Here is a 16,667-nt window from a genome sequence, read left to right on the forward strand (position 1 = left end):
TGGGCTGAGACATCCTAGTTTGCCAAGCTTCCCAGGTGTCTCCTCTGTGGGCAAGGTTGCCAAAGAGCTCTTGACCACCCTTCTGGGATGCCACGGCTCAGCGAAGGGAAGTGGTTTGTGTGAGGACCCGCAGTGAGTCAGGGGCCACCTGGAAGGGCCACTTGAGTCTCTGGGTCCCAGCTGGGGCTTGTCCCTTGTCATCACACTGCTGTCATCCAGGCACGTCCCCCCAGGCTCTACAGGTCTGCACACCGTTTACTTCCTCTTCTGTAATATTGAAAAGCTGTTAGACCACAGGATAGTGGTGTGAATAAAGTGAGATAAACCTTGGCCAGGGTGCTTATTAAATGTCAGTCCAAATAGCTTAACCAAAAAAGAGAGAAAAGAACCCTGAGAGACTATCCAGTGCCGGACTGGCAAAAAGTCGTTGAGAAAAACTGGGGACGCAGGCACTCTGTGGCTGGGAAGAGTGTATCCTGGTGCAAATAGCCCTGAGCGCTGGCAGCTTGGCAAGTGAATAATATGGGGGCTTAGTGGTGCAGCTTTGTTTCTAATAGTTACAGTTTATAAGCAACTGAGATGTCCATCTATACCGGACTGATTGAACGAACTATGGTATATTCCCTTGGTGGAGCACAGAAATAACTATACTACTATGGAGTAATCTCCAGGTTATATTATTAAGTGAAAAAAAAGCAAGGTGCACAGCACCGTAAACATACTCAACGTAATAAAATGTGTACATAATTATACTGGGAATAATATTGTTATTGAAATACTGAAACTATTACAGAAACACTGCAACATACAGCAAATAGGCAGTTGTGTTCATATCAGTCTGGGAACCAAGATGTTCAGTCTAAAATAAAAGGTACAAATATAAAACTAATAATAAAGTTAAGCAAAACTCCCATAATCCTAAACTGACTTGAAAATGTCAGCACAAATTCCTGATACAGATTCTCTATTAAAAAAAAAGTCTCGCTCTCTCTACAAAGAGGTGTAGAAACAAACCAGTAATAATGGGTACCGCTGGTGTTCCAGTTTGGTCTTTTAATACTGTTTTCCACCACACAGAATAGGGGATAGGAACTGAGAATATACTGTCGTGCCAGAAAGTAAGGGAGCTATCAAAGTACAAAGTATAGGGTAAAAAGGTGTAGGGTCCAGTTTAAAGGTGCCTTCACTGACCACATATGGAACAATTTGAATATTGAAAAGAATAAAGACTGCAGTGGGTTGAAACACAGCAAATGTGTTTAAATCTAAAGAGAAATGAGCATCTGCCTCCTGAAGGGTGTGGTGCTCTCTTATCGTGAGGCACACAACGTCTGATCTTTGCCCACTTTTGATGTTAGCAGTCATTGGGCTTCATGTCTAGTTCTGTTCTAGAGTAGATCTTTATTGGGGATCAAGTCCCACATTGGGCTCCTTGCTCTGCAGGGAGGCTGCTTCTACCTCATCTGCCACTCCCCCTGCTTGTACGCTTTCTCCCTTCTCTCTCTGTCTGGCCAGTAAGAAAGTAAGTAAATAAAATCTTAAAAAAAAAAAAAAACAAAAACCCATCACTGATTGGGTTTAATCTGTGGTAATTATTCTCACTATTAAAGCTCAAAATTTCCCTCCTTTGGTCAGGAACAGGTTCAGGTTGGCTCCTGAGTCCTCACGAGGGGACCCTTAATGCTTTGATAGCTTCCTTGCCGTTTGGTATGTACAGATGTTCTAAGCTCATTTTATACATTTCTTGCCTGAGCACTGGGCTCATCCAGCTCTTAGGAACCCCAGGTAAGACACCTGGGCTAATGGGAAATAGTACCCAGCACTGCACTTGGGCACTAGGCACAGTCACTGCTCTTGGGACAGTCGCTGTGTGTGTGTGTGTGTGTGTTTAGTTTTAAAGTTCAAATACCTTCTAAGTTTATGTTAATATTTCCAGTTCAGGGATTGTTACATAACCTCCTCCTCTGTATTATATTTCTACTTCATTTTCTTCCTCATCGAGATTCATAATTCTCAGGGAAATCAGAGATGCTAGAATTAGTATATGCCATGATTACTCATTTGCTTTTCTCCCCCTGCATTACAGATCCTGCAGTCTCTCACTAGAGATAATAATGCAACTACCACCAAAATGATTCTTGAAAATAATTGAAGACTATTTTTGCATATGCTATACTAATTTCCAATTTTTTATGATTATATTTATTTCTCAGTTGTCAGATTAGATGGCCACTGATGCTGTAATATCTCCCTTTCCCCCTTCCTTAGTCTTTGTTTAAGCTCACCTTTAATTAAGGTGAGCTTATATTGATGTCTGTAGTCATTTTGGTTGTCTGGAGTTCACACACTGATCGATAGGAAAGGCCCATGAGAATAATAATTCCTCATGTTTATACATATTGGTAATTTGTGACTTTGATATTTGAAAGTTAGTTTTTCTAGATATAAAATTTTTAGCTCACATTTTGAGTATCCCGTTTTCTTCCGCTTTACAGACTGTTAAAATTCTAAGGATAACTTAATTTTCTTTTCCTTGTAAGTTATGGGTTCTTTTTCTTTTCTTTGGTGATTACTGCCTAGATCCCTCATCACTGGAGATGCCAAAAGGTGATGTCCTAAATTCTATCATCCTTTCTGTATTTTTTAGCAGGAATTTTGGATTTTGTAAAAATGGTAGTGGTGGTGGCCAGTCATTTATTGGGGGAGAGTATAAAGTGACAATAACCATTATTCTTTGGGAAACTTAAGAGTGACCAAAAATGAAATTAAGTTCTTTGCTAGCTTCAGAGACTCCTTTAAAAATATCATTAAAAATTGTTAAATCAATCACACCGTTGGAGTTGAAGATGTTATTTCACTTTTGAGTTACTAAGATCCAAGGAGGTAATGTTCTCATTGTGTAGACTCAGCTCATTCTCCCCCAAGACACTTGTTCGGCAGCATTCTTATCAGAATTGGGAATGTCATGTTAATCATTTATTACTTTGAGGCCTGACCATCTTCAAAATATTTAACATTTAGCTTGCAGTACTCTTGTAGCTGATTTTGTAAGGAGACTAATGCCTTCTGGAACAACCAGGAGTCCTCTTTATTTGAAGTCATCAAAGTATTGCTTAGTACATGATGTACCAACTGTCCCTAAGGGACAGTTTCCCAAATACTTAACTGACTCCTAGGTTGTGATGAGACCCTGACTGGTCATCACAAATAGCCACTTTGTGGAGCTTGAAACGGACTTGGTCTTGGTGAAAGATGAGTACGCAGCTAAGAAAAACTTTGCTCTAGATCATAGTTTTTATTGACGAAGATTCTTTCCGGTTGCTTGTATGTTCTTCACTTATGCCCGTGCTAACTTACTTTTTAAGGTTTGGGGCAAGTATGTTAAGAAGTTGGGCGATTTTGCTAAGCCACAGAACATTGATTCAGCTGTGCTGTGCCTGAACGAACTTATAACCAACGCACTTCACCACATCCCAGATGTCATCACTTATCTTTCAAGACTTAGAAACCAAAGTGTGTTTAACTTCTCCGCTATTCCACAGGTAGGCAAGGGAGCTGTTCTTGTGTATGAGAGGCGGAAGCTAAAAGGACTGGCATGGTGGTGCTGATGGGGGTGGACAGAATGCGTTTACTATTTTGGTTTGCTGTATTCAGGAATATGGTTCCTTTTAAAAAGATGGCTCCAGTCTGTTTTCTTTTGCTGGGTGGGAAGGCAGGCACCTCCCCTCTGCCCCACAAGCACCACACCCAGCTCAGCCTCCTTAGATTCTTAGCCTCACAATTAAATCTACGGCTTTGGCTTAGGTTTAAGGGGAATGCTGGGTAAAATATAGGTGAAGGTTTATCATTACAGAGTCTTACTTAAGGGCCTTGTTTCTGCTGTCCTTTTCCCAGACTCGGGATAATAGAACCTGATCCTATGGACCTAGCCCCACAGTCCTCTGGTGCTTAGGCTTTTTAATTTTTTTTTTTAAAGATTTTTATTTATTTATTTGACAGACAGAGATCACAAGTAGGCAGAGAGGCAGACAGAGAGAGAAGGAGGGGAAGCAGGCTCCCTGCTGAGCAGAGAGCCCGATGCGGGGCTCAATCCCAGGACGCTGAGATCATGACCTGAGCTGAGGCAGAGGCTTTAAACCACTGAGCCACCCAGGTGCCCCACTTAGGCTTTTTTTAAATGCCTTTGCCAATTATTTCAGTTTTTAACTCAAATACATGAAACTCATGGGATTTAACTGATTTGGAAACTTAGTTTGATCTTTTTTTTTTTTTTTAAGATTTTATTTATTTAAGAAAGGGAGAGAGAGAGAGCACGAACGGGGGTGGGGGGTAGACAGAGGAAGAAAGAGAGGGAGAAGCATACTCCCCACTGAGCATGGAACCCAACACAGGGCTTCATTCCAGGACCCTGGGATCATCACCTGAGCCAAAGGCAGATACTTAACTGATTGAGCTACCCAGGCACCCCTTGATTTGATCTTTTTTTTTTTTTTTAAAGATTTTATTTATTTATTTGACAGACAGAGATCACAGGTAGGCAGAGAGGCAGGCAGAGAGAGGAAGTGAAGCAGGCTCCCCACTGAGCAGAGAGCCCGACGTGGGGCTCGATCCCAGGACTCTGGGATCATGACCTGAGCCGAAGGCAGAGGCTTTAACCCACTGAGCCACCCAGGCGCCCCTTGATTTGATCTTTTAATGACCAGTCTTGAGAGATTGTTGCAACTAAACTCTGCATGCTTGATTTAGGTCCCCATTTATCCCAGAAGTAATTTGCCGTTGAGCATGGGAACCATTCCCCTTCCCGTTTGTCCCCCCATCCTTCTGTGCTTTGTTTTTCATGTAAAATGATTATTATGTTCATTGTAGGAAAAATAGAAAATTCTTTGTAGATACTATTTTGAGATACATTTTTTGGCTCTCTAACTCATTACTCTAGCATAGAAAAAGATGTATGGACTTAATGGACTTACTTTTTTCCAAATAAAAAGGAACTTTCATGGTCAAACCAAAGAATCATTTAAGACACAAAGACCCTTGATTCTGTATATTGTTAGGGAAGGGAGGAGTGGGAAAGGTCCAAGTTTTGACAGGCTTTCTTTGTGGGTATTTTTTTCTTGGTTAGTTCCATCTTAGCCCTTTGGCACTTTCTTATTCTGCAGAACGTTTTTTCACCTTTTCAGAATAGTGATTGCTTGGAGTGCCATTTCTTTTTTCATGAAATGGAATGAATTCGTGTTTTTTCTCTTCTTCTCTTTCCCTCCTCATATCTGTAGGTGATGGCCATTGCCACTCTGGCTGCCTGTTACAACAATCAGCAGGTGTTCAAAGGCGTAGTGAAGATCCGAAAAGGGCAGGCGGTAACTCTGATGATGGACGCCACCAATATGCCAGTGGTCAAGGCTATAATCTACCAGTACATAGAAGAGGTGGGTTCTTACTTAACGACCTGGAAAATTTGTGTCTCTTCTTAGGATTTAAATACTGTCACTCTTTCAAGAGTTCGTATTTGGCTACTAGATGATCGTAAAAACTCACGGTGTTATGTATAAAGAGACAGGAGTTGGTGTCCTTTATTAGGAAGAAGTGTGTGCACAGGTTGCTGATTGAGCAGAGCTGCATGGCCCCCTGCTGAGAAGCTATAAATGGAGCAAGGCTTTAGGGTGGAGCCCCTACGGAGGATCAGAATTTTTGAGGGGGAAGATGACATTCGAGGCCAACCAGGTTTCATGGGTGAGCAGAGTGAAGCTGAGGCTTGTGCATGCTAATGCAGTATCTGACAGAGTGCATCTCCAACCCCAGGCCAGGTTGCCTGACACCCAATCCAGTACTTTCCATTACGTGATAGGCCTCAACTGAGAAACCACAGTAGGGAATTGCAGCAAAGGAGAACCATCAAGTGGCAGTGATTTGTCAATTTTCTAATGCAGATCTCATTTCAAATGCCAAAACCACCCTATAAGACAAAACATACTTGTTCAAGTCAGGTCTCCTGCTGTGGAGGATATAATACATGACTAGGTTCTAAAAACTTTTTCTTAGAGGCAAAAACGAATCACTAGGCCCTAGAGCGGTGGTTCTTAACTGAAAGGGCTTTTGCGCCCTCCCCCTCCCCCACCCCAGGGGACATTTTGCAATGTCTGAAGACATTTTTTTGTGATGGTCACACTGGTGAGGGGGGTGGCCACTAGCTTCTGGTGAGTGGAGGCCCTGAGATCTTGGGTTCTTACTAAAGATCGAACTACTATGGAAATACATGAGACATGAAAGACCTTCCTCCTTCCTCTCTCCCAGAGAGAGCTCCTGCTGCCAATAATTTTCTCCCTCCTTCCTGTCCTCTGGTTACACCTTTACAGGGATGTGATGTGTAATAGTGGTCTCCCCTAAACAGAATTCTGCAAAACAGTGATTTCCTTTGATTTCTGTTGCATAGTGCACATTCTCCTTGGAGTTCCTCCCTGTCTTCTATCTGACAAGCTTTGGACCTCTGCATTTCTACCGAAGACACAGATAGAAGACATAAGAGCAGGGACCCTGGGTGGCTTAGTCGATTAATCATCTGCCTTTGGCTCAGATCGTGATCCCGGGGTCTTGGGATGGAGCTCTGGGTCGGGCTGCCTGCTCAGTGGGGAGTCTGCTTCTCCCGCTTCCTTTGCCCCTCCACCCCCCACCCTCCTCATGCCTGCTTTCATCTCTCTCTCCAATAAATCAATAAGATCTTTTAAAAAAAAAAAGAAAGAAGAAGAAGAAGAAGACAGAAGACCACATTAAAAAAAAAAATCCTAAAATTCTTTTAGTGACTAGGTACAGTGTTTAGCCATTGACCAAAAAAATTGCTGCTAATGAGACTTGGGGACAGTCTGGTTGACCATATCGCCAGCACTTCCTCTGAGCTTGCTGTGCGCCTGGCATAGCAACTGACTAGGTGGGTACTATTAATATCAAGGAAACCTGAGGCTGAAGCCATAATTTGGGCCCAGATCTGGCTGACTTCAGAGCCTGTGCTGTTCGCTACAATCCTAAGGGGTTTGGATTACGCTTTCGAGAATGAGTAGTACCATAGTAGTTACTTTTCCTCCATTTTATATAAATGAGAAACCTTTTATGTAATATGTAGTTCAGAAGAGATTTATTTGAGTCGAGAGGCTGCAACAGAGGGTGGCCCACAAAGCTGAAAATAGCTCCTGGCCCTTTAAGAATATTTGCAGACCCCCGATTCAGGGAGTCAGTTGTTTAAAGCTACTCCAGTGAAACTCAGTGTAATTTGGGGGACACATTAACGCTTGAGTTGATATGACTGAGAAAAATCTCTGAAGACTTCCGAGTCTGAAGGAATAAAATGTAGTAATGGTTTTGACGTCAGCATGAGTGAAATTTCAAGTTAACTTTTTGTATCAAGTCCACAAGTTGTCTGGCTTTTTTTTTTTTTTTTTTTAGGATTTTATTTTGAGAGAGAAAAAGAGAGTGCACATGAGTGAGGGGGAGGGGCAGAGGGAGAAGCAGACTCCCCCGTCTAGCAGGGAGCGCAATATGGGACTCCATCCCAGGGCCCCGCGATCAGGACCTGAGACGAAGGCAGACGCTTGAATGATTGAGCTACCCAGGCGTCCCAGCTGCCTGGCTTTTTGCTGCTGTCCAGATACTAACACTGATCAAGTCTGTCCTTCGCAGGAAGACAGGCAGACACATTCTGTCAGGTCTCTGGGCCTAACAGGTGGTAACCAGAATGTCCTTGCAGGGGACTTGAAGGCTTTCCTCATGCAGCTCTAGTGTTTAAAGGAACAGTCAGAGTGACAGCCGACCGTTGCAGAGTAGGTGGGCTCTGCTCCTCATGTCAGGGGTCCTCTGGAGCAGCCACAGCTTCAAACCACTCTGATTACCTATCAGCTGGCGAGAAGCTCCACCAGCTATTTTGGGACAGAAACAAATGCTGAGGCAAAGAGCCAGAAACTATTCTTTCTTTCTCTGCCAATGCTTACTCCTTGGCGAGGGCGATCTTTTTCAAGGTGGCACAGCTTCCCGTCTCACCCTGTGCTGTGGTTCGTCTAGAGCATTGCCCTGCCTTTACCAAGCTCCCCAGGTGATCACCTGTGAACAGAAAGTCTGAAATGCGCTGTTGTACTCCCCGTCCTCTCCTCCTCAGCTGGCACTGCCTTTTCACCGTGGGAGGAAGTGCGAGATTGTGTGTTGTGTGGCATGAACCCCCTCCACTCCTCTGTGTCCACCTCTCCTGGGTGAGCCTTAGTCCTCCTGCTCCCGTCACCCCTAGATCCGCCGCCTCGTTATCCAAAGTACCCCCCCCCCCCCCATCACTCCTCTAGTTGGTATGTGCGCTCAGGCCACTCTGCTTCCAAAAGGGAACAGGTCATGACTCTGGCTTGACTTTGCTCCTCTCTACCTACTCCCCTCCCCACTCTCCCTCACAGTTAACCTTCTTGAAAGATACGTGTACTTCACGTTATTTATTCCCATTTTTTTCTTTAACCCACCTCATGCTCGCTGGCTTTTTTTCCTACCTTGTCATGAGACTTTTCTTACTAAAGTGACTTGATGACCTTCTAATGACCAATTTTGAAAACATTCTCCCCAGTCCCACTGTATTGACCCTGTGGATCTTTCTTACCTTAAAAGCCCTTTCCTCTTTGGGCTTCTGTGACTCTGGCCTCCAGTTTAACATCTTACCTGTCAACTCCTTTGCCTTTCTGGCTTCTTATTATACTGGTATTTCCCGGAGTTCTGTCTTCATTTGCATTTTTTCTCACTGCACAAAAGCTTTCTGGTATTCTCTTCAATGGCCAGGCTTCTTTGTCCAATGCATGCTCGTCAGTCCTGACTTGATTAGTCCAGCTCAGGACTTGGTCATAAACTTTTTCTTTTTTTGGTTAATGATATTACCATTCACCTAATCACGGAATCCAGATAACCCAGGCTCCTCTTTATTCTCTCTAACCCTCATCCATATGAAACTCCACATCCTGCCTATTCTACTTATAAGCTTTCTTACTCATCAGAATTTTGCATGCATTACCCTCTGACCAAGCAATTCTAGGACTTTATGTACAAAATTAGCTAGAAGATGTACAGAGATGTTCATTGTAACATTTTGTCCTCAGTCCTTATTGGGAAGGAATTGATTAAATTATAGTACATTCACATTATGCGGCTTGTATTTAGAAACAGAATGACATCATTTTCTAGGTTCTGGCATTAAGAAATGTCCATAAAAAATTTCGTGAGTGAAAAAAGTCAAATTGCAACATAATCTATTTATAATCTATTTTAAAAATAAAATTGTGTATAATTTTATATGCACAATGTAGTCATGTATTTATATGTTATATAGAATGATAGTCATTTTTTTAAAAGATTTTATTTAATTTATTTGACGGAGAGCACAAGCAGGGGGAGCAGAAGAGGGAGAAGCACCTCCCTGCCAGGCAGGGAGCCCAGTGTGGGGCTCGATCCCAGGACCCTGAGATCATGACCTGAGCTGAAGGCAGGCACTTAACCAATTGAGCCACCCAGACACCCCTAGATCATAGTCATTCTAGGTAGTATATAGAATATATAATACGTATATGCATTTTATGTGTTTGTATATAGTTATATATGTACATGGCAATGGGTATAAAAGTACACCAATTTATGATGTTATTAAATTATTACAGAAGACATTTATACATTTCTATATAGAGTTTTAGGGCATAGTGAGGAAAGGTATAAAATTAACTACACTACCCTATGGCTGAGAGAGTAGGTTAAGGGAATTCTGGCTTTTTATTTTATTTTTGTATTATTTGTTTTGAAGATCTTGTTTATTTATTTATATTATTTACTTAATTATTTTTAAAGATTTTATTTATTTATTTGTCAGAAAGACAGCACAAGCAGGGGGAGTGGCAGGGAGAAGCAGACTCCCCGCTGAGCAAGGAGCCTGATGTGGGACTTGATCCCAGGGACTCTGAGATCATGACATGAGCTGAAGGCAGATGCTCATCTGACTGAGCCCCCCAGGCACCTCTGAAGATTTTATTTATTTGGAGAGAGACCGTGAGCATGCCTGCAAGCAGGAGGAGGGAGCAGAGGGAGAGAGGGAGAGAGAATCCCAAGCAGACTTCCTGCTGAGTATGGAGCCCAATGTAAATGGCTGAATCTCACGACCCTTGAGATCATAACCTGAACTGAATTCTGGAGTCAAATTTTAACTAACTGAGCCATCCACATGCCCCTGTATTGCTTGTTTTTTACAACTGTAACTCCATCATCTAAAATATTTATTGAAAGAGGGGTGCTGGGGTGGCTCAGTTGGTTAAGTGTCTGCCTTGAGCTCAGGTCATGATCCCAGGGTCCTGGGATCCAGTCTCATATGCCGCTCCCTGCTCAGCAGGGAGTGCTTGTCCCTCTCCTTCTGCCCCTCCCCCCGACTCATGCATGTGTGCTCACTGTTTCTCAGATAACTAAAGATCTTTTTAAAAAATTTAAAACATAACATTTTTTAAAAAGAAAGTAAAGAGGAAATTGTAGTTTCATCCCAGTTTCTGTTTTTCTCTAAAACTGTTCTTGGTAGCATAGTATTAGATATTAGATATTATTTGCGTATTTCTGTAGGCTTTTTTTTTTTTTTTAATTAAGTGAGCTCTGTGCCCATTATGGGGCCTAAACTCACAACCTCAAGATCAAGAGTCACATGCTCTCCCAACTAGCTAGCTAGGTGCCCCTGTAGGACATATTCTTTCATTTTCTTGTTAAACTAGATTGTAGCTATGCCCTTTTGGTGGAGAGGTAGGAGGCTGGCAAGAATATAATATATGTCTGTGGAAAAAAATACCCATTATATAATGAGAATTTTGGGAAAAATTTATTTAAAAATACGCCTGCTCTGTCATCTTCCTTCTCTTTGCCTCCGTCTCGGCTCAGATCCTTGTTACTTCCCACCTGCATCGTCTCTTAGCTGCTCTGTCACTTTGAGTCAGTGGCCATTTGAGCAGGGCCTCCTGTGTGCCAGGCACGGAGCTGGGCTCGAGGCAGAGAGACCAGTAAGATGTGGTGCCTTTGAGACTTGCAGTCAGGGAGACTCAGAAGTAGCTGAATTCAATGTTAATTGAGAAGATAGGAGTATGTGCAGGAGGGGGCATGTGACCCAACCTGGGGGTTGAGGCAGGTTTTCTTTTCTTTCTTTTTTTTTTTTTAAGATTTTGTATATTTATGTGAGAGAGAGCGAGAGAGAGAGCATGAGATAGGGGAGGGTCAGAGGAAGAAACAGAGTCCCCACTGAGCAGGGAGCCCCATGCAGAACTTGATCCTGGGACTCCAGGATCATGACCTGAGCCCACAGCAGACGCTCAACCAAATGAGCCTCCCGGCGCCTCAGGGCAGGTTTCTAGAAGACTTAACACCTAATTTGTGACTTGGGCAGCAGACAAGAGTTGGCCAGGTGAAGGAGCGTGCCAGGGGCATTCCGGGGGTTGTGGGGGGATGGTGTGAGCGAAGAGGGGAACAGAAGCGTGCAGAGCATCACATGAGTTGTTCCAGGTGGGCAGCGGCAGATGCAGCTGGAGAGGTTCAGTGGGCCCAGGTCATGGGTGGCCTTGTGCTCCATGTCACAGGGCTCACACCTCACTCAGCAGCCCATGGGGAGCCAGTGGGGGTGTCAAGCAGAGGTTTCTGTTTCTTTGGTGACAGTGTGGCAAGCAGGTGAATGGGCTTCAGGGCTCAGTAGAGTCAGAGCTCTGTTTGGAGGCTGGTCATAGCTCAGATGAGAGGCATCGAGGCCTCAGCTTAAGCTGTAGTTGGAAGCATGGACGTGAGGCCTGGGTTCAGCAAATGCTCTGGAGAGTTGTGGAGGGAGTAGGAGGGCCAAGAGGCACCAAGAGAGAGTTCTGGGAGGACTACTCTGGCTCCCAGCTTCTGCTCTCACTTTTCCTCGTCCAGCCTGTGGTCCACACCACAGATTCTGTCTTGTCTGGCTGCATCTGCCCCGTCTTTTCAGTAGCCTTTTTGCTGCTGTGTGAGCAGAGCTGTCAAACCCTGCTGAGATTCCCAGGCTCCCCCCGCCCCCCGTGCCCGGCTCTGTGTGAGGCGCCAGGGAGGTACAGCTCGATGCGGAGGCTCCCGGGGGCAGGGACTTCCCGGTGCTCTCGAGGACAGGCTGCAGGACAATACAGGCCTCCATGGACAGTCCTGCCTTATTAGTGGAGTGACTTTGGGTTATTCCTTCCATGTTCTCTGAGCCTTTTTGCTCATTGGTAAGAGGGACATAAAACCTCCCTGTGTAGGGTTATTGTAAGAAGTAAATACAGAAGGTGTTTATAAAGTTCCTAGGACCCATGAAGTGGCACTTAAAATTTTCTCCTTTCTTTGGCAGATTTATCATAGAATCCCCAGCTCAGACCCATCTTCTGGTAAAACCAGGCAGATCATCTCCACCATCAGGACCCAGAATCTTCCTAATTGTCAGCTGATCTCCCGAAGTCACTACTCCCCTCTTTACCTGTCATTTGTCATGCTGTTGGCTGCCCTGAGCTGGCAGTACCTGAGCACACTGTCCCAGGTCACAGAAGACTATGTGCAGACTGGAGAACACTGATTGGGTCTTAGTCTGGAAGCTCAAGTTCACCATGAAATGGATTGGCCTTTTCTTCAAGAAAAAGGATATTGGGGCGCCTGGGTGGCTCAGTGGGTTAATAAGCCTCTGCCTTCGGCTCAGGTCATGATTTCAGGGTCCTGGGATCGAGTCCCCGCATCGGGCTCTCTGCTTGGCAGGGAGCCTGCTTTCTCTCTCTCTCTTTCTCTCTCTGTCTGCCTCTCTGCCTACTTGTGATCTCTCTCTGTCAAATAAATAAATAAAATATTAAAAAAAAAAAAAAAAAGAAAAAGGATATTGGTACCCCTTGTCCCCCCCCCTTTTCCCTCCTGCTTCAATCCCTGAAAGAACTCTGTGGACTTGGGACTTTTAGGAACTGTGACGTGCAGTCAAGAAGCTAAGAATAAAAGGGAAGGCTACCTCACCCTCAGCAAGCAGGCCCTTGTGCACAGTGCTCCCGTCTACGCACCGTGGCCGGCAGCAGAGGGCCCCTCACTGCAGGTCAGGGGACATGGTGGCCTATGGGGCTGCTGAGAGATCTTATTTAGTGTGAATCCTAGCTAGAATTATAATTAAATGTATTTAATTTGAAGCAACCTTGGAATACATGTCTTTGTACAAAGGGAAGTGAATTTTCTTGGTTGGGTTCCCATTTTTCTCATTTTGTTTCCTTCAGTTGATTTGAATGTAGTAGACATCTATGCTTGTGGGTCTAGGCAACGGCCCCAGGTTTCCTAAGAATGCAGACTATCTTCTGCCCACGAAGGCTAAGGACTGACTGCTGGGGGTTCTGGAATCGCTTCTTGGTTTAAAAGGAGGTTAGCTTTCAGAAAGAAACTGCAGGACTGCTTTGGGCACCATCGTAGAAGACTGGCCTCCAGTTAAGGCTGACTTTTTAAGTAGACATCGTATCTCAAGATGTGTTTGTAATAAACAACTGAATTACTTTGCATTTGTTGAGGGCAGCTCATTTGAAAGCCTGGATGCACGTGGCAAATAGGAACACAAGAATGGAGTTAGTGATGGAGGGACACAGCCCCACGGAGCCAGCCAGAGCAGGACCAGGAAGAAGGATCCAACTGCCTGGGCCCTGCACGCTGTGCCCGCTGAAAGTGAGCGCGTGGCAGCCTCGCCTCCTCTGCCCGCTTGTGACCTGCACTCCCTCTGCCGGCCTGCTCTCACTTTGGCCAACTCTGCTAGCTGCATGCAGAAATCTTAACCATATCCAGGCTTTATGTGGCTTTTTTTTTTATCTTTTCTTTTTTTAAAATCACCAGTTTATACATGGAGGCCTCGAGATAGGCAAGATGTGTTTTCAGGTGATGGGCTGGAAAGCCAAAGGGCATTTAGCCTCCTTCTAGCATCGCTGTCTGCCCTTAGCCCCACACAGGCCAAGGGGGCGTGAGGCACGCTCCTCCAGTGACTTACTGTGAATCTCGGCCTGGGCCGGGGAGGACACGGTCCCTTCGAAGGGTGTTTGGAAAAGCCCCTCAAGCTGAGGGATCACTGGTGTGGGGCATGAAAGTACTTTCTGGAAGCCATTCATGCTCTCAGTGTATGTAGCCTGCTCTTCTGCAGTCCGTTGTGTGTGGTGGTTTAATCATGGAAGCTGGGTGTTTTCCCCGGCAGGAATGCTGGCCTCCCGTGATTATACACATACACCCATTTCCTTCTTGTCCTCGGCTGCCACCAGACACGGTGGCTTAGTTTCAGCACATGGCACCTGCAGTGAACTGGTTCACTTGAGGCTCGGTCCTGGACAAACTTGTCACCATGCTGAAGTCAGGCACTTGAGACACGGAGTATAGCTCTGAGCTGGGCTCCTAACAGTTTAAGCATCAGAACTTGGTTTCAGATTCCAAGGTAGGTGGTTAGAAATGTGTGTAGAAATGATGGATGAGTTCTCTACAGCCTGTGTAGGACAGGACAACCTGGTAGAGTCGTGGTCTGAGGTGGTTGTACTGGAAGATTTCTTTCCCAGCTCAGTGATGACCTGTGGGACTTCCTGAGCTTCTAAATGGTTTAGAAGATCTAGGCCCCTCCCAGCTACAGTTATGTGACTTTTAGTGTCACTGACTTGTGCAAAGTCTTAGCTCTTGTGCCCGCTCCTGGGTGCTTCGGAAGATCATTTTCCTTCTAGAGTTCTCTATTAAAATTGCCGGGTAAAATACAGGATGACCAGTTCAACTAGAATTTGATGCCCTAGTTTTTGTTTTTAGTATAATTACGTCGCAAAATTATTGCACAGGATGTATTTCTACTAAATTATTTGATCTGAAATTTAAATCTGACTGAGCATCCTTTGTTTTTGTTGAATCTGGCAACCGCATCCTCCGCTCCACACTTTAATCAATCAGATATATTTTATCTCTGGCCTCTAGTCTCCTTGATTTTTACTTACAGAGGAATATTTTAGCTTTTCCTCAGAGTATCAGACACATCTGAATCAGGGCTCTAAATTTAAAAACTCCATTACAACGGACAGGAGCAGGAGCCTGCTCTGCATGTTTTGGGAGTTTTGTTTTTTTTTTTTTTTTTAAAGATTTTATTTATTTGACAGACAGATCACAAGTAGGCAGAGAGGCAGGCAGAGAGAGGGGAGGAAGCAGGCTCCCTGGTAAGCAGAGAGCCCGATGTGGGGTTCGATCCCAGGACTCTGGGATCATGACCCGAGCCAAAGGCAGAGTCTTTAACCCACTGAGCCACCCAGGCGCCCCATTTTGGGAGCTTCTAAGGCTCCAGATAGACCTGCACACATGCACACCCATCTCCGTTTGGGGAAGTGCTTGGAGCAATTACTTGGAAGCCCCATTCTGTCTGAAACTTCTGTGGGGCTGGCATGCACATGTGTGTTGGGGGAGGAGAGGAGGCTAGCCATTTTGTTAATTAATCTTAGCAGTTTGGGAAGCAGAGCTCTAAAGCTGTGGTTCTCCAACTTAAGCATCCAAACTACCTGAAGGTCCCAGATTGCTAGGACCATTTGTATCTCAAACCCCGAAGCATTTTTAACAAGTTCTCAGGTGATAAAAATGCTGGTCAGGAGCCCAGTTTGAGAACCATTGCTCTAAGGCCTTACTTTTCAAACTTTTTAATGAACGTGTGAACCAGCAGGAGTCTTGTTAAATTGCAGGGGCAGATTCAGAGCTCTGGCCCAAATTCCGCATTCTAAGGTGCTGGGTGTTGGCCCCGCTTTTGACCTGAAGCACAGCTATCTGACACATCTTCAGAGTGGAAAAGCAACTATGTGCCCAATCTTCGGAGTCTAAACTACACCCACACCCTCTTCTGGGTAAAGAACAAAAAGGCTCGGTGCCTTCCATTGATTGAATACCTTGTTCCAACAGGCACCCGAGAAAAGCATACCACTTGAACTGAGGTGACAGGGTGGTCAGTGAGGTAATTTGAGGTTTATTTAAGTATTGACATTGATCCCAATCCTAAACCAACATTGCTGGTTTTGTTTTCTAACAAAGACTCCTAAGGCAAGCGTGCAGATGCCTTGCGGTTCACCTGGGTTCTTGCTGTCCGTGTCCCCTGGCTTCCTGGCTGAGCGCAGGGTGGACATGGGGCCATCCAACTGTTTGGGCGCAGGCTGAATTTGTCAGAACTACACTGTGGTTATGAATGTCTTCCAGTTGAAAATTTAACAATAAAGTGATTGCAAAGTTGTGGCTTTTGGCCTTTGTATTATGCTAGGTTTCACAGATTTTTAAATTTTTCATTTAATTCCGGCTTAGTTCCTGATCCCTAACTTCTAATTTCAATCAGAAGTCAAACATCCCATGCTTCTGAACTAGTCCGGCCCTCAGCTGGGAAAAAAGTTAGGTACTGATGTGCCAGTGGGATGGGAGTAATTTCTTCTAGTTTCCTGTTCGCTCAAACACTAGTATACTTCACTGCTTGGGATTCTTAACCAGCAACAGAACCCAGAGACAGGGGAACTCAGAACAGGACACACAGGCTCTGCTTCCACCCCATCTCAACATCGGCAGGGCCCAGGCAACCTGGCTCTCCACTAGGACAGCTGGCTTCCGGCATCACCCACACGCCACGCTTGTGTGAATCCCCACATGGGTTACTGCTGGCT

General features: G+C 44.8%; 1 protein-coding gene across 3 annotated transcripts in view; it reads left to right on the forward strand.

Annotated features, from left to right (window-relative positions):
* Positions 1-12,680, forward strand: part of LOC111156663 (farnesyl-diphosphate farnesyltransferase 1) — a 31,746-nt gene extending 19,066 nt beyond the window's left edge. For 2 of the 3 annotated variants that reach the window (XM_022517703.1, XM_022517708.1), the window contains 3 exons: positions 3,366-3,542; positions 5,274-5,426; positions 12,362-12,583. In XM_022517703.1, the coding sequence (XP_022373411.1) occupies positions 3,366-3,542; positions 5,274-5,426; positions 12,362-12,583 (552 nt within the window). Of the gene's footprint in view, positions 1-3,365; positions 3,543-5,273; positions 5,427-12,361 lie in introns of all 3 variants that reach the window. The other variant, XM_022517701.1, reaches the window with a different exon arrangement.
* The last annotated feature ends 3,987 nt before the right edge of the window (positions 12,681-16,667 follow it).

The sequence above is a fragment of the Enhydra lutris genome, unplaced genomic scaffold, assembly GCF_002288905.1.
Source record: "Enhydra lutris kenyoni isolate GAN:26980312 unplaced genomic scaffold, ASM228890v2 scaffoldscaffold3, whole genome shotgun sequence".
In the NCBI taxonomy this organism is placed as follows: domain Eukaryota; kingdom Metazoa; phylum Chordata; class Mammalia; order Carnivora; family Mustelidae; genus Enhydra; species Enhydra lutris.